The sequence below is a fragment of the Cololabis saira genome, chromosome 6 (assembly GCF_033807715.1).
Source record: "Cololabis saira isolate AMF1-May2022 chromosome 6, fColSai1.1, whole genome shotgun sequence".
Lineage (NCBI taxonomy): Eukaryota > Metazoa > Chordata > Actinopteri > Beloniformes > Belonidae > Cololabis > Cololabis saira.
In genome coordinates, this window is record NC_084592.1 from 99,109 (window position 1) to 122,972 (window position 23,864).

General features: G+C 44.9%; 1 protein-coding gene across 3 annotated transcripts in view; it reads right to left on the minus strand.

The window, feature by feature from the left end:
• The window catches only part of slc37a1 (solute carrier family 37 member 1), a 120,303-nt gene that overhangs the window by 69,847 nt on the left and 26,592 nt on the right, over nucleotides 1–23,864 (minus strand). For all 3 annotated transcript variants that reach the window (XM_061722987.1, XM_061722986.1, XM_061722988.1), the window contains exons 4-6: nucleotides 19,235–19,358; nucleotides 17,992–18,070; nucleotides 11,488–11,623 (exon numbers count right to left, since the gene is read on the minus strand). In XM_061722987.1, the coding sequence (XP_061578971.1) occupies nucleotides 11,488–11,623; nucleotides 17,992–18,070; nucleotides 19,235–19,358 (339 nt within the window). The remainder of the gene's footprint in view (nucleotides 1–11,487; nucleotides 11,624–17,991; nucleotides 18,071–19,234; nucleotides 19,359–23,864) is intronic.

Here is a 23,864-nt window from a genome sequence, read left to right on the forward strand (position 1 = left end):
ATCCGTTCCCGGGTCGCGGGGGCAGCAGCCTCAGCAGGGATGCCCAGACTTCCCTCACCCCAGACACTTCCTCCAGCTCTTCCGAGGGGAGTCCGAGGCGTTCCCAGGCCAGCCGAGAGACATTGTCTCTCCTGCGTGTCCTGGGTCTTCCCCGGGGTCTCCTCCCGGTGGGACATGCCTGGAACTCCTCCCTGGGGAGGCGTCCAGGAGGCATCCGATACAGATGCCCAAGCCACCTCAGCTGACTCCTCTCAATGTGAAAGAACAGCGGCTCGACTCCGAGCTCCTCCCGGGTGACCGAACTCCTCACCCTATCTCTAAGGGAGTGTCCAGCCACCCTGCGGAGGAAACTCATCTCTAAGGGAGGGTCCAGCCACCCTGCGGAGGAAACTCATCTCTAAGGGAGCGTCAGCCACCCTGCGGAGGAACCTCATCTCGGCCGCTTGTATCCGGGATCTTGTCCTTTCGGTCACTACCCAAAGTTCATGACCATAGGTGAGGGTAAGTGCGTAGATTGACCGGTAAATCGAGAGCTTCGCCTTTCGACTCAGCTCCTTCTTCACCACGACGGTCCGGTACATCGACCGCATAACTGCGGATGCTGCACCGATCCGTCTGTCAATCTCCCGCTCCATCGTTCCCTCACTCGTGAACAAGACCCCTAGATACTTGAACTCCTCCACCTGAGGCAGGACTTCTCCACCCACCCGGAGAAGGCACGCCACCCTTTCCCGGTGGAGAACCATGGCCTCGGTCTTGGAGGTGCGGATGGTTCCTTTGTTACTCTGGTCCCAGCTCTCTGCAGGTCCTTCACTAGGTCCCTGTGTGGTTCTGGATCTCTACTCACCGTTCTGGTGATCATTTTTACCCCCCTGGGTGAGATGTTGGAGCCCCAGATGGAGGGAGATTATCAGTGTATTGTGTATCTTCCATTTTCTAATAATTGCTCCCACAGTTGATTTCTTCACACCGAGCTGTTTCCTATTGCAGATTCAGTCTTCCCAGCCTGGTGCAGGTCTACAATTTAGTTTCTCACGTCCTTTGACAGCTTTTTGGTCTTGGCCATGGTTGAGTTTGGAGTGTGACAGTTTGAGGTTGTGGACAGGTGTCTTTTATACAAGTTAAACAAGTTAAACAAGCTTTATGACAATTTTAAATCCATCCTGAAAACATGTAATCATAACAGAGAAATCCTGATTCTTGGAGACTTTAACATAAACTGGGAGATCTCAGCAGAAAAGAAAAACCTGAAACAGATAACTGAACATCTGAATTTCTCCCAGCTCATACAGAAACCCACTAGAATCATTGCTAAATCTAGTACCACAATAGACCTGCTTTTTACTAACAAGCCAGAACGAATTGTCAAAACTCACAACTTTCTAACTGGTTTATCCGACCACAATGCAATTTTCTTCTCCAGGAAGCTCACTAGGTCCCGATTCCTGAATACTAGACATCACCACAATTCTACTTTTAATTATATCCCAAAAAGCCAGCAAGAAAATATCAAGCTAACGTTAAATAACCTAAACTGGGATATGATCACTACTGACGTATATATCAACAGCAGCACAGATTACTTTCATAAATACATTAGGGTCACTATGGACTCTTTTTCCAAAAGCGGGAACGGAAAGCGGGTGAAAGTATCTTTACCATGGCGATCCGCTGAATGCTGAAACCAAATGAAAGTGCGGGATATTTTATTGAAGAACTTCCTAAAATCCGGCCTAACAAAAGACCGGTTGCAGTTCACTGCAGCAAGAAATAAAGTCACCCAATTAATGCGCAAGGCCAAAGCAAATTTTTTTATAACAATCATGAAAAATGCAAGGGGTGATGGCAAAAAGCTGGCAGAATATCAACAAATTAACAGGCAAACAGAGTAAAAAAGGTAATAGTGAATTAGAGCTGTTTATTGATAATAAACTAATAAGGAATCCAGCCTCTCTTGCCACATTTTTCTTGAAATCGGTTGAAGACATTACAAAACTCTTCAAGGGGGCGCCATCTGGCTGTGCTGTCAGCTGGGGAGCTGGCACCGCAGCCGAAGGGCCTATGTTCAGTATACAACCGATTACAAGAAATGAAGTGGTTAAAATCACTGGCTCCCTAAACAGCTCTAAAGCCAAGGATGCCCATGGTATTGATACCATGTTCCTTAAAACCCATATCCAATCACTAGCCGATCCCATCGCACACCTTGTTAATCTGTCTATACAAAACTCAGTAGTACCGTCCTCCTGGAAGTTGGCCATAGTCAACCCAGTCTTCAAGTCTGGTAATAAGACAGACGTGCAGAACTATAGGCCCATCAGCATCACCTGCCGCATCACCATCAGCATCAGCATCACCTGCCGCCTCCAAAATATTAGAGAAATGGGTTCTAATGCAATTCACAGAACATCTGAATTTAGGCCACACCCCGCTGCATCCTGCACAATTTGGTTTCCGGAAACACCATTCAACCGAAACAGCCATCAATTTGTTTTTAGAAAAGACCAAGCACTCTCTCGACAAAACAGCATGTGTTGGAGCAGTGTTCCTAGATTTGAAAAAGGCATTTGATACCGTTGATCACACAGTACTGCTAAACAAACTGTCTTTTTTTTTATTTTTCAGAACAGGCAATCAGGTGGACCAAATCCTATCTAGCTGACAGGAAACAGTGTGTAGCCATCGAAGGTGCCAGATCCGTTCAACTGCCATGTACAGTAGGGGTTCCTCAGGGGTCAATACTCGGGCCTATTCTGTTCTCACTGTACATTAACGACATGTCTGATGTGTGCAAAAACACTCATATTCAAATGTACGCAGATGACGCAGTAATTTACACTTCTGCCAAAACTATTCACGAAGCCGCCCGTGTACTCACAACAGAACTGACCCATATCAATGAGTGGCTGAAGAAATCAAGTCTTCTCTTAAACTAAAAAAAAAAAACGTCTGCATGTACTTTTAAAAAAAAAAACAAAGAATCCAGATCACTCTGGCATCTTCCTAGGAGGATAGGAACTAGAACTAGTGAATGAATTCAAATACTTGAACTATAAGACCATCTCTCATTCCCGAGGCAGCCAGAGTGTTCATGCATGCAATGGTCATGTCAAACATCGAATATGGATTCACCAACTGGTCTTTCACTACTAAAACGACACTCAACCAAGTAGAATCACTATACAAAAGAGCAATAAAAATACTTGACAAAAAAAGGTAACATACCACCATTGTCATATACTTAGAAAATATGGTCTGCTCAACTTCAACAACTTCACTGATTTTAAATATGCCTGTGCCATATACAAAATACTAAAGGGCCTAGCACCACCGCCCATGTCTGCCTACGTCACGCAAAACGTGAATGCCCACCATGCCACGAGGGCAACTGCAAGAGGTGACTGCCTGATCCCACACAGACGCACATCATGTGGACAGGCAGTACTCTCAAGCGTGGGTAGCCGCATATGGAACAGTCTACCAACTACCATAAGAGAATGTGACACATATGCTACATTTAAAGTTAACCTGAAAAAATGGTTGCTACACAGACAAACTTGTGACCATGTTTGACGTAACCGCTGTTATCATGTAGTGCTGTCATACTGTTATTACTACTACCTCTCCTTTAGTTTATATTGTTTTGTATTGTTTTTTTTTTCTTTTTTTCCCATTCCCACAGCTCAATGACTAAAAACTAAAATCAATCCTTCAACACCACATCTAAACCAATAGCATGACCCGGTTTTGCATTGCTGCAACCCCATTCCACCTACATCCCCCCACCTTCTTTTTTTTTTTTCTCAAGTCCATAACCCCATACACCGCACACTTTATACCTCTGCTCTGCACTTTATAGCTGTGACACTTTACAGCACTTTACATAGACACTTGCACTTTACTTTAGTCTGCTGCTATAACTTATAACAATAACTTATAACTATAACTTATCAATGTAAAAATACTATGAAATGTGTTATGTGGTTGGTTGTATTATTGTGGTATTGGTTATATTATTGTACTATTATATTTTTTTTAAGTGAACAATGTATTGCACTTAAACTTGCTTGTTTTTATATCCTAGCCGGGGGGACTGCCAATGGGAATTAGCCAATAGGCTACATTTGGGTGCATCTGCTTTTATTTTGTAAATGCATAATGCACTGTCCCTCCTTACCAAATAAATAAAATTGAATTGAATTGAATAAAACAAGTGCCATTAATACATGTAATGAGTCGAGGACAGAGGAGCCTCTTAAAGAAGAAGTTACAGGTCTGTGAAAGCCAGAAATCTTGCTTGTTTTTAGGTGACCAAATACTTATTTTACCGAGGAATTTACCAATTCATTCAGTAAAAATCCTACAATGTGATTTCTGGATTCTTTCCCCCCCATTCTGTTTCTCAGAGTTGAAGTGTAACTATGATGAATTTTCAGGCCTCTCTCGTATTTTTAAGTGGGAGAACTTGCACAATTGGTGTCTGACTAAATACTTTTTTGTCCCACTGTACATTGATTTTCCATCCGTTAAAAGGACACTAATTTCGCAATTGTGTTTTTTTTTTTATTATGCAGATGTTCATAATGTCCTTCTGCAAAGCAGTAACTGTACATAACTGACTGAGTGATCAAGAAACACCACTAGGTTGAAAACAACCTGCCACTTAAGAAAACTCTCAGTTTGGCCACCCATATGAAAAATGTCCGCCTCTGTCACTGTTTTGAGTTGATGTCACGGTTTGGGATTTTTCACAGCTTTGGTTAGTTTTATTTTGAAACCCCATGTACTTGTGTTTAAGTTATGTCTTGATTTCCCTTGTTCCTACCTGCCTTGATTCTTTGCGCATGTGCCTCGTCAATTCCTATATGTATATCTTGTCTTGTCTTTACCATGCTGCCTACTGATCCATGCTGTTTCTACCTCCATGTTTCATGTCATGCTTTTTGTTTTCTCAAGGGTTACTCTAAAGTGAACCTTAACCCTGTTCCAGGGGTGGTATCAGACGCACCCACTATGTCCCTATTCCAGGGTGTAGTGCCCGTGTAGTGAGAGGGGTAACATGGGCGGTGCTAGTGACACCCTAGGTGAAGAACAGGACTTGCAGTCGATCTATGTGAACTGCTGTAGTAACCTTGCTGATGACAAAACGGTAATTGTTGTGGGCTCACATAGAGTAGAGGGGGCTAGTGATTTGTTTTATGCCCCAGTGTCAGTCGGGGGCCAGTCTACTTTGAGGGGGATGCTTGACTCAGGGAGCATGTCATGCACGCTCAGTGTGGAGGCGGAGTCCAAGCTTAGAGCTGCTGGTGTCCTCCCGAGTCCTCAGCCTGTGCCTGAGAGGGTGGTTCTTGTTGGCTGTGGTGGCCTTACAACGCAACCCAGATGTATCTATGACCTGGACATTCAGGTTTATGGATCTAGATTCATTGTGCCTACTTTGCTTGTTCCATGGCAGAGAGATGAGCTTATTATTGGAAGCAACATTATCAGGCCCATGATACAGCAGATGAAGTCTGATGAGAAATACTGGGAGCTCATCCGCTCCAAGACTTCTTACCCAGAGTGTGAGCAATTTCTGCAGTTGCTCAGTTGCATTACCCGTTGGGCTGGTCCTGACCTGCCTGATAAGGTTGGCACCGTTAGGCTGCGACAGGCTATCACTCTTGCACCTCAGGCAGAGTATCTGGTCTGGGGAAAGTTGCCCAGTAATACCCCTGTGTCTCCTGGAAGCACTATCATGGTGGAGCCCACCTCCTCCCGTCAGCCCCCAAAAACATCATTGTTGGGAGGGTTGTGGCACCCATGTGGGGTGACCGTTGGGTTCCAATGAAGATCCTTAACCCAACCAAGAGCCCCTTGACACTGCGTTGCAATGCAATAGTGTCTTTCCTTGTGTCGCTGTGGAAGACTTCCCTCTCTCTCAGGGGGTGAGTAGGCCACAGGATGGTCATGCAGCTGACCCTGTCCCAGACTCAGATACCACCTCTGCTTCCTTTCAGCGGCTTAAGGACTGTGGATTGTCAGACATTGACCTTGAAGGGTGTGAAGTATCAGTTGAGTGGAAACAGTCGCTGGCTGACCTTGTGTTCACTTACTAGGATATCTTCTCCAAGGACAAGCTGGATTGTGGGGAGGCGAAGAAGTTCGTCCACCGCATTCACCTTGCCGATGATCGTCCCTTCGGGCTACCTTATCGGCGCGTCCCTCCAGCACACTACCATAAACTGAGAGAGGTGCTGTCTGAGATGGAGTTGAGAGGCATCATTACCAAGTCCGTTAGTGAATATGCTTCGCCGTTGGTCCCGGTGTGGAAGAAGTCAGGTGATTTGGGAATCTGCACTGACTTTCGTTGGCTTAATGCCAAGACCGTCGAGGATGCTCACCCGCTGCCCCATCAGGCTGACTGCCTTGCCGCCCTTGGTGGAAACGCCTTTTTCAGCACCATGGATCTCACATCAGGATTCTACAACATCCCCCTCCATGAGTCTGACAGGCGGTACACGGCCTTTACGACACCCTTAGGCCTGTACGATTATAACAGACTTCCCCAGGGCCTCTGCAACAGTCCTGCATCCTTTATGCGGATGATGATGAGCATCTTTGGTGACTTGAACTTCTCCAGTCTCCTCTGTTATCTTGATGACCTCCTTGTCTTTGCTCCATCTGAGGAGGAAGCCCTGAAACAGCTGGAGATGGTCTTCTCACGTCTCAGAAACAACAATCTGAAGCTAGCGCAGAAGAAGTGCCACTTCCTTCGCAGATCAGTGAAGTTTCTTGGCCACATGGTGGACAGCAGTGGTGTCTCAGTCGACCAGGAGAAGGTGAAGGTGATCTCATCTTTCAGGAAGGAGGACCTCATGAGTGATGACGGCTGCACTCCCTCTCAGCGAAAGGTCAGATCCTTCCTCGGGATGGTGCTATATTACCAGCACTTCATTCCTGGCTGCTCTTCCATCGCGAATCACTACCTTGGTAACATCTGGCTAGGACAGGTTGCACACCTTGTCTCTTGCTGACCTCCAGTCACACCAGCAACAGGATCCAGTTACCTCAAGGGTCATTCACTATGTTGACAGGAAACGCAGACCTTCCAGGCGTGAATGCTGCAATGAAAGTCAGCCAACCATGAGAGTCCTTAAACAGTGGGACAGACTGACACTCCTAAATGGTATCCTCTATAGAGTCACAAAAGACCCCTTAACAAAACAGAAGAAGTTCCAGTTTGTTGTACCTGAGTCCCTGAAGGCAGATGTGTTGACTGGTGTTCATGACCATGCTGGCCATCAAGGTCAGCCCCGCACACTTTCTCTTGCTCGCCAGCGCTTCTTTTGGTATGACATGGAGACGGATGTCCGCAATCATGTGAAAAGCTGCCTCAGATGTGTTCTCAGCAAGACTCCTGAACCTTCCGCAAGGGCCCCACTGGAGAGCATTAAGACCTCTGCTCCTCTGGAGCTCGTGTGTATCGATTTTTGGTCAGCTGAAGACAAAAACAACAAGTCTGTGGATGTTCTCGTGATCACTGATCACTTCACTAAGCTGGCACATGCTTTTCCCTGTCAGGATCAAACTGCCAAAAAGGTAGCCAAAAAACTGTGGGACAACTTTTTCTGTGTATATGGTTTCCCTCAGCGCCTCCACTCCGACCAGGGAGCGAACTTTGAAAGTGAGCTGATTGCAGAGCTTTTGAAGTTGTCAGGAGTTGAGAAGTCACATACATCGCCTTACCCTCCTATGGGGAACGGGGGTACTGAGAGGTTTAACCGCACTCTGGGAAATATGTTGAGATCTTTACCCATTCGTTCAAAGCAGAAATGGCCGCAGATGGTCCAGACTATGACCTTTGTATACAACTGCACTGCTCATGAGACCACTGGGTTCGCGCCTTTCTACTTGATGTTCGGGAGGGTTCCTAGACTGCCAGTCGACCTTCTCTTCAAGAATGTTCTCCATGATGTGACTGTGTGTGACTATGATGCCTATGTGAAATCACTTTTGGGAGACCTGCACTGTGCTATGGCACTGGCTCAGAAGAATTGCACAGCTGAACAGAAACATCAGAGTGCCCAGTACAACAAACGGGCCAGGGGTCAGCCTCTGTCTCTTGGTGACCAGGTGCTGCTGGCGAATAAGGGCGTAAAAGGGAAGTGAAAACTTTCTGACAAGTGGGCGCCTGTTGTCTACACTGTGGTGGCTTCAAAACCTGCATATACCTACAAATTTACCGTATCAGGGATCAGGAAGGAAATGAATGCGTTGTTCACCGGAACTTGCTGCTCCAGCAAGCCTCGAGCAAGTCTCCGATTCTCTTATCCCTTAGGTGGGTAGCTTATTAAGCTGGTTCATTCTGCTTTATTGTGTGTTTGTTTTCTTCATGGCCAGTGTATTTGTGGGTGTGGATTGTGTTATGACCCAGAATTTTGTGTGATCCTAGGGGGGTGAGTGTAACAGAGTCAATTTTCCATTTGTTTATATGTATTTATTTTATAGTTTATAATCACCAAACTCTGTTAATTTAGTATACCTGACATGTCAAACCTCCAGAATTATGTGGAACCCCCCCTCCCCCCACCCCCCCCACCTGTATAAATGATTTCTCCCGCCTTCACCTCTGCCCTTTTGTTACTGATGTCAATGGGAGAGGGGCTCAACTCGCTGCATATGTTGACTGGAGGAAACATTATTTTATTTCTGTTTGTCAGGAAATAAATGGAGATCGCCTCCAAAAGAGTCCTGCTGGTCTGAGTCCCGTCTGTTAAACACAACGCACACCACTACAGATCCCACCGGTTACATATATATATATATATATATATATATATATATATATGTATATAATATATATATATTTATATGTATATAATATATATATATATATATATATATATATATATATATATATATATATATATATATATATATATATATATATATGTATATATGTTATAATGTAAATATAAATATGACTAAGAATACTATAGAAATATTCATTTAATATAAATACCATACCATAGCTATCTGTTTCTTGTTATTTTCATACAAAGGACGTTTTTCAATGTTTATAATTATTCACAAGTATGCAGTGTCATAACTACATCTCTGACTTTCATAACAAACCAAACTGTTTGAAAATCTGTTGAGAATTGAGCAAGTTAAGGTTGTTTAAGCAGTACATGCACCATTAAACACAATGTTATGAGTGAGCGAGCTCTCCTGTGGCAAGATGGCCGCCGGTGAACGACGCTGGAGACTCCGCCTTGAGTCATCTAGCCTTTATATACAGGGCTGCACATAATTATTTTGGTCTGGTGCTCAGAGGAGCCCCTGGATATTTGACTTGGGCCTCCAAAAACGCGGTGACCCGTCTCGCCGGATCGATAAAAGAGGGATGCAGGAATAAGTTATAGGCAAAACGATATTCATTCACTTATAAAGATGAATTAACAAATTATGGTGCGTGTTAGTCTGTAGAGTCAGTATAAAAGTTACAGTTTTTATCGGCCAGATTGGGATGCTCACAGCATATTTTGCACCTAGGTTTGCCACCTTTCAGAAATAGAAATAAAGGACGCCCCGATTTCAGCAGGGCAGGAGCCAAAAAAAAGCCCCAAAACTTCTAAACTGCATAAAAATGTGTTTATTTTATATGAAAAAACGTGTTCTTTAATAGCATTGAACTGGCATGACTGTACAGACAGCCAACCATATAGCAGCTGAAATAGCCTCCTATGCTATGTATGTCCACATCAGCCAAGGTGTAGAATATTGCTTCAGGTGAAGAATATGGTGTAAAAGTTAACTTATTTCAATAATTCAACTAGAATATGGTGTAAAAGTTAACTTATTTCAATGATTCAACTAGAATTTGGTGTAAAAGTTAACTTATTTCAATAATTCAACTAGAATATGGTGTAAAAGTTAATTTATTTCAATAATTCAACTAGAATATGGTGTAAAAGTTAATCTATTTCAATAATTCAACTTAAAAGGTGAAACTAATATATTACCTAGTCTTATTACATGCAAAGCAAGATATGTTGAACCTTTATTTGTTATAATTTTGATGATGGAATTGTTTATTGATTTCATAAAATATTCTCTAATTTATTTTTTATTTGGGGTTTTCATAAACTTTGAGCCATAATCAGAGAGCAGCATCTTGCTGGTGCAGGAAACTGCTGCATGCAGTGACGGACACTGGCTGATTTATGGTTCCGCGTTGCACCAACGCAGAGCTTACGGGGTAGGATACGCGGGAACGCGAACGTACGGTACGCGTCGCCGCGTAACATCATGCAGCCACTTCTCGGCAAACACACGTTTTCTGTTCGATTCGGGTAGTGGTTCAGTTTGGCGTCTCTTTGTAGTTGGTGGTGGTGGAACGCCAAAATAATTACTTAATGGCGCTTGCTTCTTGGACATTTTGACAAGACGTGTCGGGGTTTGTTCAGTAAAGCTGCTTGTGATGATAGATCCTTCCATCTCTTCCTGCCCAACCCACCACCGCAACGAGCATGGAGGGGGCGTAAGGACGCGCTGTGATCGGCCAGTACCAACTTTGAGTGGCAGTTCTGGGGCAAAACTCTCGCAATAGATTTTTTAATATTAGTATTCTGGTCTGGCCACAACCAATAATATGAGCCCCAGCTGTTGGTACGCAAAAGCACTTCGCAGCACAAGATTGACAGCGCACTGTGGATTTTGACGGCGCATGCGCTCTGGCGGCCCACTTATGTGCAGCCCTGTTTATATACGTCTATGGTTTTCTCTGCTCCTGGTCTTGCTGCTGGTTGGTTGTGTCCTTCTCCTTTTCAACCAATCCATGACGAGGGATCGTTATTTAAACTCTGGCTCTCCAGTCATCAGTTGCAGCTGGTTCTGGGGAATAGCTTACCACCTTTGACTTTGAGTTGTATGATTCTGTTAGCAGACTCTTGTTTAGTTATTGTTTTGGATTGTGTTTGGTTCTTTTGGTTGCTATCATTTGATTTCTTATTTGAGTTCCCTTCTTTGTAGTATATAATCTTGTGTTGGTCTTTTTGATTTGGGTTGTAAATAAATGGCCTCTTACTCCAGCTGACTCTGTGCAGAGCCTTCAGGTTACTTCCCCTGAACAAGCCGGGTTGTAACATTAATTGGGGCTCGTCTAGGAAATTGTTAATCCTTTCCCGTGACATGTTGTTTTTCTAATTTGAGAATGGCTACATTTCACCTTGAGCAGTTTTTGTTACATCCATCTCTTGATCAGCTAGACCAGTGTCAAAATGTTGATCTAGTGCAAGTGGCAGCTCACTTCTCTGTAGCATATTCAAAGCAGCTTGTTAAAAAGGAGTGTAAGGATTTAGTTGTGAGGAAGAATGTCATTGATCTGCCAAAATGTAATGATTTGATGAAAACCAAACTTGTCAGTAGTCTTTGTAAAAGGGTTTGCTACGTGGCTTTTCTTGCAACCACACATGTGATGAGGTCAAACATGAAGCAGCTCACCTGGACAAAGATGTAGAAGCTGATGTTGTGCACGTTGTAGATGTATCCCAGCCCAAACATGCAAGTGAATAGGCCGCTGCTCAGCATTCCCACCGTCAGGTACACCCGGATGGGCACCCGCTCCCCAATGATGCCACTGTGGGAGTAGGGGTCACAAGTCACATGCCCTTACTGTAATCACTGGACAGATTTATGAGACTCTAGTTACCTCCAGAGGGGGGGGGGGGGGGGGGGGGGTAGAAATATATATATAATTGCTGGTGTGCAATATCATGACACCTGGTGTAACACAAATTTCTAATCAGCCAACCACATGACAGAAACTCAATGCATTTAGGCCTGTAGACATGGTCAAGATTATCTGCTCCAGTTCAAATTGAGCATTAGAACGGGGAAGAAAGGTGATTTAAGTGACTTTGAACGTGGCATGGTTGTTGGTGCCAGACGGGCTGTCTGAATATTTCACAATCTGCTGATCTACTGGGTTTTTCACCCACAACCATCTCTAGGGTTTACAAAGAATGGTCAGAAAAAGAGAAAATATCCAATGAGTGGCAGTTCTGTGGGGGAAAATGCCTTGTTGATGCCAGAGCTCAGACTGGTTGGAGCTGATAAAAAGCCAACAGTAACTCAAATAACCACACGTTACAACCGAGGTATGCAGAAGAGCATCTCTGAACACACAACACGTCAAACTTTGAGGCAGATGAGATACTTTTCTTGGTCCCTCTGTGTTGTGGTCTGGTTCTATGGTTGTTTGGGTTTGGGTTCCCTCTGTGATCCATATTTGTTGCCCCTTGGTGGTGGGGCGGGGTCAGGGTTCTGGGGGTCCTTGTGGACTTTGGGGGGTTTGCATGAAGCGCCCAGCTGGCACACACCTATCTATAAATACATACATACTTATATACATGCGCATGCATTAAAATACACATAACACACAAATACTGTTTAACATGTCTGAAAACGGGTATAAGAAGTAAAACTTAATTAATCCTACCCCTTCTCCAATAATCCATAATTACACTTCCAGTTTTCTGAGTCTTGTGAATTTATGAAAAAAAAACATATCTACATATAAAGTAATCCAGAAAGTTAACTAATATTACTTTAATGATTAATTTTAACATTGTAAATTGACATTCAGATAAACTTTCACCTATTGGAAAATTTTATTTGCAGTAACTCTGAGTTCTTTATGAGTACACTTCACTTTTACACTAGTACCTAATCAGCCCGACTCGCCTTGAATAGAATAGAATAGAAAACTTTATTGTCACTATGCATTAAAAGCAACATCACCTTTCCAGTGCAAGACAGTGCAAACAGATACAGATGCATTTTTAAATAGCCAAATCAAGACCTGAGATCCTATCTACAGGTAATTACACATATTTACACATGGTGGAATATTGCACGGATAGACTGGGAAAAAGTATTGCACGGTAAAAACAGTAATTGCACATGAAGGCATTCACATTTCGTTCAGGGCGATAATGGCTTTAGGGAAAAAGCTGTTTTTCAGTTTGTTGGATTTGGACCTGATGACTCTGTAGCGTCTTAGTCAGAGCGACTCGACTCGCCACGCCTTGTCTCGTCTCCACTCGTCGTGTCCTCGTTTGTTTTTAAACACCCACATGAGAAGTGGGCGGGTTGGAGTGAAGCTGCTGTGACAATAACACTATAGATGTAGAACCTGGAGGAGATGGATAGATGTGCTGCTGGTCGTGGCTTGTGTTCCATATCAAGTTAAAAAATGAGAGTGAGAGAAGCTTCAAGCGGCGACGCTTTTTTAAAAAATTTTGTTTGTGTCGGCGCTGCTGAGAAATCAGCTGGAGCCGCGAGTGGCTGAGAAGTGACAGAGCTCCTGGTGCATCTGATCGTTCCTTATCGCCGTCTAGATCCCTTTTTAATTCTCTCCTCAGCACCAGGTTTATGAACATCTGCACCTCAGAGTTGGATCACGAAACAGACTTTTGCTGCCATTGCCTGTTGAATAAAGTGAAGAGCCGCGAGCTGCTAATGCGCTGATTCCCGCTTCCTGATTCAAACGTCTGACGGCCCCGCCCCCTGAACAATCGGTGGCCTGTAGTGTGATGACGTCAGATCCAGGGCCGACTCAGCATGCTTAGAACCTCTGCAGAATAGATACAGAAAAAGTATCTACTCGGCACGCCACTGTTGGACCACACCCAGTGATCATGTGGACTGTTATAAATGTTTATGAACATTTCGTGAATATGTATATTCAACTTTGAAACCCTGCTCAACCCCCAACCCTGATTGGCTTTAAGGTGCCTCCGAAAATGTCCGCTGTGCCAGGAACTACAAAGCCCAGCGTGCCTTGCGTTGTGGGCGGCGCCTAAATCGGCTGCCTCCTGGCTTCAGCCTCCATTCCCCCTTCTGCCCCCCCTACACGACTCACACACACATAGGTCCGAGGGGTCGGGGGTCCGGGGCGTGGGGGACACTGTCTCACGGGCCCTGGTAATCCCCGCCCCACGATTTTAATAACACCTTAGACACCGCACACTCAACATTTAATAGATAACTTTAACAAGGATACTTAGGGCCAATCCCAATTCTCCTTCACTCGCCCTTCTTTTCTCCACTCGCACTTCTTTTCTTCCCTAACCCCTAAAAAAGAAGGGGGAGATTTTAGGGCACTTGAAATCTAGGGCACTTGGCCCAGGTGCCTGTCCCATTTCTCCTACTCCCCCTCGTTTTTATCCCTACCCTGATCAGGAAGCTGAGAGCCAAAAGCTGTTTTAATTTCAGCTGTAACGCTGTTAATATGGCACTGTATTAAGTTTTAATATTTTTTCAGGCATAAAGGTAACCTTAAGATCTGCAACCTGGGCTCAGTTTATCCAAATAACTCCGATGTTTTCGGAGATGAGAAGAGCCGCCGCCCCCGGGGAGCAGCCTCAGCTCACAGCCCGAGATCAGACGTGTCCGCCGGGTGAAGATGCTCCGTCGCCCCGGGAGAGAAACTGTCCCGGGACGCAGCTCTGTTGAGAATTATGCTGGCTGAAATAAATCATTTAGGAAGATGTTGATTTAATAGATGAAATCTAGCAGTTGTAGCTACGCCTGTTAAGAAATTTGCTCCGAAATTTAGAGATTTCTGTCTGCCGGAGTTTGGGTCCGCGTTAAATCGACGCAGAGCCTACGGCGTAGGGTACGGCGTAGGGTACGGCGTAGGGTACGGCGTAGGGTACGGCGTAGGGTACGGCGTAGGGTACGGCGTATGGCGCGCGTCGCCGCGTACATCGACGCAGACCTTACGCCGTAGGCTCTGCGTTGGTGTAACGCGAAACCATAAATCCCTTTATTCTGGCGTGATTTTCGGCAACTTTATCTGAAAGTGTGTAAATTACCCAGATAACAGCTGGATTACTTTGTGGTTTCTGAAGACTATTATATCAGAAACATCCAAAACAAATCTGACGAGTCACAGGATTATTTCTCTCTATTTCTCTGAGACGAGTCTGCCTGTTTGCCTTCGGTCGGCGAGTCAAATCGACGCAGAGCCTACGGCAAAAGCATTCTGGGACATTTTCATACCCCCTCGCTCGCCAAGTCAGCATCTGAAATCCCTCGATTTGAAGGGGCTATTCTCAGCCCCTAGCCCTCGTTATGCCCCCTCCCCCTTGGTGAAAAGAGGAATTGGGACACCACTACCTTCACGGGAACGCGCAAAAGTTAGGGGGAGGGATCAAAACGAAGGCGAGGGGGAGTATTGGGACGCACCCTAAGTGTCTTGGAGGGGGAGGTCACTATCAAATATGATACCCTGACCTCCCCCTCCCTGTTTTTATTGCATTAGCCACTAGGGCTGCAACTAACAACTATTTTAATAGTCGACTAGTCACCGACTATTGAAACGATTAGTCGACTAATCGGATAATTAGTAATTTTTTCTTAAATTTAGTATGTCGCTTTATTTTTGTGGCAAATGATAATAAACACGAGAAAGATGGGTACTTCAATGAAAAATACAGGACTGTCTCAGAAAATTAGAATATTGTGATAAAGTCCATTATTTTCTGTAATGCAAAAATGTCATACATTCTGGATTCATTACAAATCAACTGAAATATTGCGAGCCTTATATTATTTTAATATTGCTGATCATGGCTTACAGCTTAAGAAAACTCAAATATCCTATCTCAAAATTTGAATATTCTGGGAATCTTAAGCTGTAAGCCATAATCAGCAATATTAAAATAATAAAAGGCTTGCAATATTTCAGTTGATTTGTAATGAATCCAGAATGTATGACATTTTTGTTGTTTTAATTGCATTACAGAAAATAAAGAACTCACAATATTCTAATTTTCTGAGACAGTCCTGTAGATATTTTATTCATCTTTGCCCCTGGTCATACAAAAAAGTTAATAAAATGTCCTATTTAAAACCAAGGACAGGCACATTGATCAGTCAGACATAAATCCATGAATAAATTAACCTCTGTCCATTATTTTTCATTTTTTAAGAACAGCCAAATATGTTATATAAAAAATAAAGTAAAACGTCTCATATTTTTTCTCTATCAAGTGGGTGAAATCGGTTCTGGATGGCAGGATGTTCTCTGGGTTGAACTGGTGTATCATTTGTTGAAACTCGTCACCCAGACCCGACGTGCTTTCTCTTTAAATGCTCGCATTACCAACGTGCTCCCGTGATAAGCAAGGTCGGCTTTGCAAACCTCGCAAGTCATCTTTTTATTTACCGTATCGAGACTAAAAGGCTCCAAAACTTCTAAAGTTTTGGAGCCTTTTAGTCTCGATACGGTAAATAAAAAGATGACTTGCGAGGTCATCTTTTTATTTACCGTATCGAGACTAAAAGGCTCCAAAACTTTAGAAGTTTTGCCACATGCAGCTGCTACAGGACGAGACGCCGTCATTTCTGTTTACCCGCTACCGCTCGGCAGAGACGCTATCGCGCATGCGCGACTCTCGGCAGAGATTGTATTGAAGTGAGATGCCTCACTCCATTGGAAAAACACGTCCGGCGACAATTGTCGACAATGGAATTCATTGTCGACAATTTTGATTGTCGATTTTTGTCGACAACGTTGACGAATCGTTGCAGCCCTATTAGCCACATGCACTCAACACCAGGGGCGAGAGGGGGGCCCACATCACCCGCATTCCCTCGTCGCGCAGCCTGGGGTGCCTCCTGGTGGTGCTGGACCCCCCCCAGGGAGGGGGAAACGGTGCGTGAATGAGCGTCCTTGTGAGAATGCAGTATGAAGGCAATGGAGGATTTGGGCCTAAAATTTAATAATTTTTAGTATTATTATTATAACAAGGATGGTTATTAATATTATTGTTATTATTATTATTACTATTATTATTATTGTTAGTATACTATATTATTATTATTATTATAGAAATAGGATGGATGAATGGGATGCCTGGGTCTGGGGCCCTCCGTTGTCGGGTGCCTCCCTGTTGGGGGGTTCCCTCTCTCCATGTCCGTCTGGCCCTTGTGGGCGGCTTTCGTGGGGGCGGATGCGCCTGCCCGCGTCGGCAGCCGGGGCGGCTATGTCTCTGCGGGCCTCTCGCCAGGTGGGGGTCGTTGGCCTGGAGGGTGAGGGCCTCCTGGCCACATGTCCTGGGTGGTCGGGGTTCACCTGGGTCCCTGGCTGCCTCTTCCGGTGGTTTTCCGGGGGGGGGGGGGGGGGGTGTTCGCTGGCGATGGGTTTCCTTCCCCCCTCTTCTCGCCCTCTGTGGGGTTGCTGGTGGCCTGGGTTCCAGGTTCTTCCTTGTCGGCCTCTGGTCTCTTCGGGTGGAGCATTGATAGGACTATTACACACACACACACACACACACACACACACACACACACACACACACACACACACACACACACACACACACACACACACACACACACACACACACACACAAACATATATACACACACACACACACAAACATATATACACACACACACACACACACACAAACATATATAGACACAGACACACACACATATATACACACACACACACACACACACACACACACACACACATACACACACACACACACACATAGCCACACAGACACACACACACACACACACACACACACACATAGACAGATACAGTGCTCGACGTGTGCCTCCATGTGTGTTGTCACGTCCTGGATTAGCATCGGAAGTCACCCCCCCGGCCCGGCCGTGTAGTTTGCACTTGTCAATGAAAAGCAGTCAGATGGTGCATCTTTTTAGTTTTTCACTACCTGGTCTACCTCTTTCAACCAAAGATCCTAGTCTGGCCTCACATGTAAATGGCAGCATTGTCTACCCGTGTTCAGTCCTGTCCTATCCTGCAAGGACTCTCAGCATATGTATTTATTTTTTTAACACACACACATTCACCCATCTTTTTTTTCAAGGGCTTAGAGACCAAAAAAAACTGGTTGAAGGTGGTGAAAATGTGTTCACTGCTTGACCTGTGACATTATACCGTAACATGATGAAACGCCTCACCTCAGGTACATTCCAACAGCATAGGCACACAGGAAGGAGTAGTCCATGGCTCCCAGCAGCTGCTTGTAGTTGCTTTTATCTGTAATGCAGCCACAAAGTGTGGAAGCCAGAGCAGAGGATGAGATCTTTTTCATCAGTAGCTCAGGTTCTGACTGGCTGCTGATGGTATTCTTCCTAATCAATGCTGAATACAATCAAAGAACATTGGGTTGGTATAGAGAAACATATGTAGAAAAACAACAGCTGATGTACGTACTGTACATCAGTAACTGCTAAACTGACAATAAGGTGCAACTTCCTCTTTTAACTTTTTTTTTTTTCGTAAAAATAATAATCATATGATCATTGTTGGTTTTAATGGGTCCTGTGGCCAAACCATCATCCCTCCAGCACTGTGCTTGGCAGTGCATATGAGCAGGGTGTGAACAGTATAGGCTATATGAAAACTTGTTTCTTGTGTAAACCTTACACTCAAGCTAAATAACGTAGGCGGTAGGCCTATTTTGAACATGAACTGAACCACTGCATTTGCATAAATATTTTCTCCTAATATGGTTTTTAAATGTGCCAAATAGAAATAAATAAACAAATAATATTTTTTTTAATTCTTTCTTGATATCAGTTTAACAAAAAACGTGGGAGCTCTCCTCAGCCGGGGAGATGCTGCTGTCCACCATTCGATCAGCAATGTCTGATCTTGTTTCATCTTCTGTCGCATTTTTTCTCCGGATTTTTGGTTGTGATCCTGTAAAATAGGAGGATATGCTGCTCTGGATTCTTTTAATTTTTTCATTCATTTGACTGACTGTATTTTTCATTTTGGCGGGCCGGAAGTCGGACTTTGGAATGCAAGAAAATCCGGTTGGTTTTCAAAATAAAACTGCTCTCTGTGGGCGCGACTCGCTCCCGGTATCAAAATCAAAGCACAAGCAGAATGAACACGGACTCTGTGTATTTTGGTTGTTATTACTTGTTAATAATTACGATGTATTGGTGAAAATACTTTGGGTGGGGGGGATACATGTTGTCCCCACCGAGGATAAAAATAATTCAGCAAAGGGTAGGACGTGTAAACCAGAGGGGGGGGGGGATCCCCACCATCCCCACCGGCAAATCGCACCCTGGGTATGAGGTTGTTTTGGATGAGAGCAGTGTTAAAAACATCAGAAATATCAGTATCATGATGACACAGACTTCCGTGAAGTTGCACCCCTTACACATTACTAGTCCAGCAGATACAGACCAAAAGGTTTCCAGCTACAGTCCCTGCCTGTGTCCAGTGATGCTGGGAAGGCCTCCTGGTTCCTGCTGCTGGAAGCACTGGGAACCAGTTCACTCACAGACGAGCAGTTCTTGTGAAGCTCGCTCTGTCAAAACAGAACACCAGATTCTCAGTCAAGCAGAAAACTCCAAATAGAACAGAAGAACGCAGATTCCGGTCTGTTTCCATCATATCTGACTGTTCCACCTGAAAAATAAACGAGATATGAGCATGTGTCTGACTTAACTGGTAACAGGTTATCATCCTGTACTTTCAGGCAGTTTCTTCCTCCTATGATGCTGTGATTGAGAGGATTGTGGACAAATATGATTGAACATTTTGAGGTTAGGGCAGACTTCAAAATGAATTAATGTGTATTTATGTCAGGGTTTGACACTTCCCCCCAGTTTGAGTTTCAGTTCTGTCCCTCCTGTTTCCCATTTGCCCTGACTGTGTCTGCACCTGTGTCTCGGCGTGTCTCGTTATCCCCTGTGTATATCTGGTCTTGTCATTCCTTTGTTGCCGGTTCGGTCCGTACTGTTTGTTCCCTCCATGTTTCCCCTGGTTTTTTGGATTCCTGTTTTTGGAATAAATCCTTTTGTTTTTGAGAACTCCTGCCTCCGGCCTCCCTCTCTCTCCTGCGTTTGGGTCCACACCCAACAACCACACACATGACATAACGGACCGACCAGCATGGACCCAGCAGGAGAGAGTGCATCGGCCCCTGCTCCGGTGATGGTCCCGGACACCCCGCAGCCAGCGCCTCGGACCCGGGTACCCCCGCAGCCAGCACCCCGGACCCAGGTATCCCCGCAGCCAGCGCCTCGGACCCGGGAACCCCCGCAGCCAGCGCCTCGGACACGGGTACCCCCGCAGCCAGCACCACAGACCCGGGTCCCCAGTCAGGCAGCTCCGAGGATCCTCTGCTCACTGACACCGGCTCCCCGCATCCTGTCTGCCCCTGTTCCGGCACCCCGCATCCTGTCTGCCCCTGTTCCGGCGCCCCGCATCCTATCTGCCCCTGTTCCGGCGCCCCGCATCCTGTCTGCCCCTGTTCCGGCACCCCGCATCCTGTCTTCCCCTGTTCCGGCGCCCCGCATCCTATCTGCCCCTGTTCCGGCGCCCCGCATCCTGTCTGCCCCTGTTCCGGCACCCCGCATCCTGTCTGCCCCTGTTCCGGCGCCCCGCATTCCTGTCTGCCCCTGTTCCGGCGCCCCGCATCCTATCTGCCCCTGTTCCGGCGCCCCGCATCCTGTCTGCCCCTGTTCCGGCACCCCGCATCCTGTCTTCCCCTGTTCCGGCGCCCCGCATCCTATCTGCCCCTGTTCCGGCGCCCCGCATCCTGTCTGCCCCTGTTCCGGCACCCCGCATCCTGTCTGCCCCTGTTCCGGCGCCCCGCATTCCTGTCTGCCCCTGTTCCGGCTCCCCGCATCCTGTCTGCCCCTGTTCCTGAGGCGGTCCCGCCGCCAGGCTCTGATCCTGAGGCAGTCCCGCCACCCATCTCTTTTCCTCTTCCTGAGGCGATCCTGGATGGATCTGCCCAGCCCCGAGAACGGCCCTCTGGCCGGTGTGCCTGGTCCCGAGTCTGGTTCCGGGGTTGGCCCCCCAAAATGACTCTCCGGTTGGCCCGGCCCCGTCGGCGTCCTCCGGAACTCTCTCGCCGGTCTGCCCGGCCTCGAGGACGGCCCCTGGAACACTCTTGCTGGTCTGCTCGGTCCCGGGGACGGCCCCCGGAACTTTGGCCGTGTGTGGCTTGGGCCCTCCTCCAGGCCCCCTCCGCCCGCCCTGGGTGTGGACTATTGGGACATCTGGGATCTGTCCCTTGAGGGGGGGGTACTGTCAGGGTTTGACACTTCCCCCCAGTTTGAGTTTCAGTTCTGTCCCTCCTGTTTTCCATTTGCCCTGATTGTGTCTGCACGTGTGTCTCGTCGTGTCTCGTTATCCCCTGTGTATATCTGGTCTTGTCATTCCTTTGTTGCCGGTTCGGTCCGTACTGTTTGTTCCCTCCATGTTTCCCCTGGTTTTTTGGATTCCTGTTTTTGTTGAGTTTAGATCCTGCCAAGCAGTGCTTTTGTTTTTACCAGTTGTGGAATAAATCCTTTTGTTTTTGAGAACTCCTGCCTCCGGCCTCCCTCTCTCTCCTGTGTTTGGGTCCACACCTTACCCCCACACGTGACAATTTAACACTTCCTAACAAAGCCTATTTTTGATATTCTAACTCTGAAATAATATATCTAATCTAAAATGAGTTTATCTGAGCAACTACTATTTGAATTGTATTTTAATAAATCTTGCATCATAATAATGGTAACGCATGATAATCTTTAGAGTTTTTGGAGGAATTTGAAGAGGAATTTTTAGATGGACTTTTGGTTAATTTAGTTACACTTGTATCATAGAGTTTTTTTTTTTTTTTTATACTTTATTTTTGTAGAAAAATCATACAAAAAAAAAAAAAAAAAACATACAGAATAACATACAACAACAGTCGGTCACCTATACATTGATACACAACCTATTCTCATGAGGATACATGTCAGTCCATACAGAAGTGGGTCAGTGGACATCTCTTGTGGTCATATACACAATCCATTTATCCCAGTATTGCAGATATTTTTCCATCCGTAGATTTAGTGAGAAGGTCATTCTTTCCATATTTTGAATGTTAGACACAGTATCTATCCAGTCTGTCTTTGTCGGAGGAGAAGCCTGTAACCATCTTCGCGTTATAGCTTTCTTGCTGGCTGCTAGCAATATTTTAAGTAGGCACCAATAAATGGGGTGCGATGTTGCCCAAAAAAATAACAGAGAAAGAGCAATCAATTACATCACCAAAAATATTTGTATCATAGAGGTTTTTAAGAAACAAAACTATAAAACAAAGATTTATCACGAGTGCTGACAGGAATCAGGAAGAGATATCACATCCCTCCTTTGTTAGCCTCCCTCCACAGGCACTTCCTGATTCCTTACAGCATAGACCCTCCCTCTGTTTGATTTCTTCTTGCTTTGCTTCTTTTGCTCATAAACAATTTTTCAAGGATCTTTCAGCAGTGTTTTATTTTTCATTAATCTCTTCTGAGAGAAGGACCAGGCAACTTCAGGAGCAGCTGCATCTGTTTCTGAGAACAAAAGCTAAACAGCACAAGATGTCTTCCTTTGCCACAGATGAGTATGATATGATTAGTATCAACTATGAAGTAAACAAAGTAAAAAAGGGTAGGCACAATAAGCTTAGGCTTCAGCCTACACCTTTTTGTCGGTTTATTCCTTACTTCTTTTTTTTATTATTTCTTTCCTACAAAAGGAAATGAAATGCAATGTATTGTATCAATTGAACTGATCGACCAAATAAACTACTACTACATAGCATGTAATCGCTCAGCATTTGGCAGACATCTACATGGAACATGGAACACCTAAAGTCTTACAGCATGACCAGGGATGTGAATTCAAAGGTTCAGTAAAAAGGCTTATGCAAACCATGAATGTCAAGGTAATCCAAAGCGCACCATATCACCCTCAAATCCAGGGGAAAGTCGAGAGAATGCACAGGGCATAACGAAAGAAGTCAAGTCAAGTCAAGTCCATTTTATTTATAAAGCACATTTCACATTACAAGCATGGACTCTATGTGCTCAAAAAACAAGTTTACAATAACAGAAATAGATAACGAGTATGACAAGAGAAAAAACAATAATAACAACCATAATTCCAACCATGAGTTTAGTCAAACGCCTGAGCAAAAAGGTAAGTTTTTAGTCTGCTTTTGAAAGTGGGCACTGTTGGAGCAGACCTTAGTTCCTGTGGCAAGGAATTCCAGAGAGTAGGACCGTAGTGATTGAAAGCACCATGAGCAGATCTAGTGTGGATTCTAGGAATGATTAGAAGATTCTTATTTGATGATCAAAGTGATCTGTCCGGTATGTATTCAGTGAGCATGTCAACCATGTAGGAGGGAGCTAAGCCATTCATAGATTTAAAGACAAAAAGAAGTACTTTAAAATCTACTCTTTGTTTAACAGGGAGCCAGTGAAGAGAGGATAAAACAAGAGTGATGTGTTCATACCTCCTGGTTTATGTTCGAATTCGGGCTGCAGCATTTTGAATGAGCTGGAGTTTATGTAACACTTGCTTTGTTAGTCCTGCAAAAAGTGCATTGCAATAATCTAATCTACTGGAGATAAAGGCATGAACCAGTTTTTCAGAGTCTGATTGTGACAGAAAGCATCTTACTTTAGATATATTTCTGAGGTGATAGAAGGCAGTCCTGGAGACATTGGCTATGCGTTTCTGTTTTTTTTTTTGAGATTCATAGTTTTATTATCATTTTTCATCAAGACAAACAGCAAGGAACAACATCACACTAACAGAAAGAGCAACCCCTTAGGAAATTACATCAGCTCATCTAAATCCAAATCCAAATCTTTTTGACATTTCTTAACAGCCGATTCCATGCCTCCTTTATGGTCAGATCACTTTCCCACACTGTTTTGAGTGCATTGATTGAATTATTTGAGCGGTGTAAGAGCATTGAGTAGAAACGCGATGCCTCATGCCCCAATCCAAACAGCGTAATCATGTCAGAGAGGGCACCCGCAGTGATGGGTGG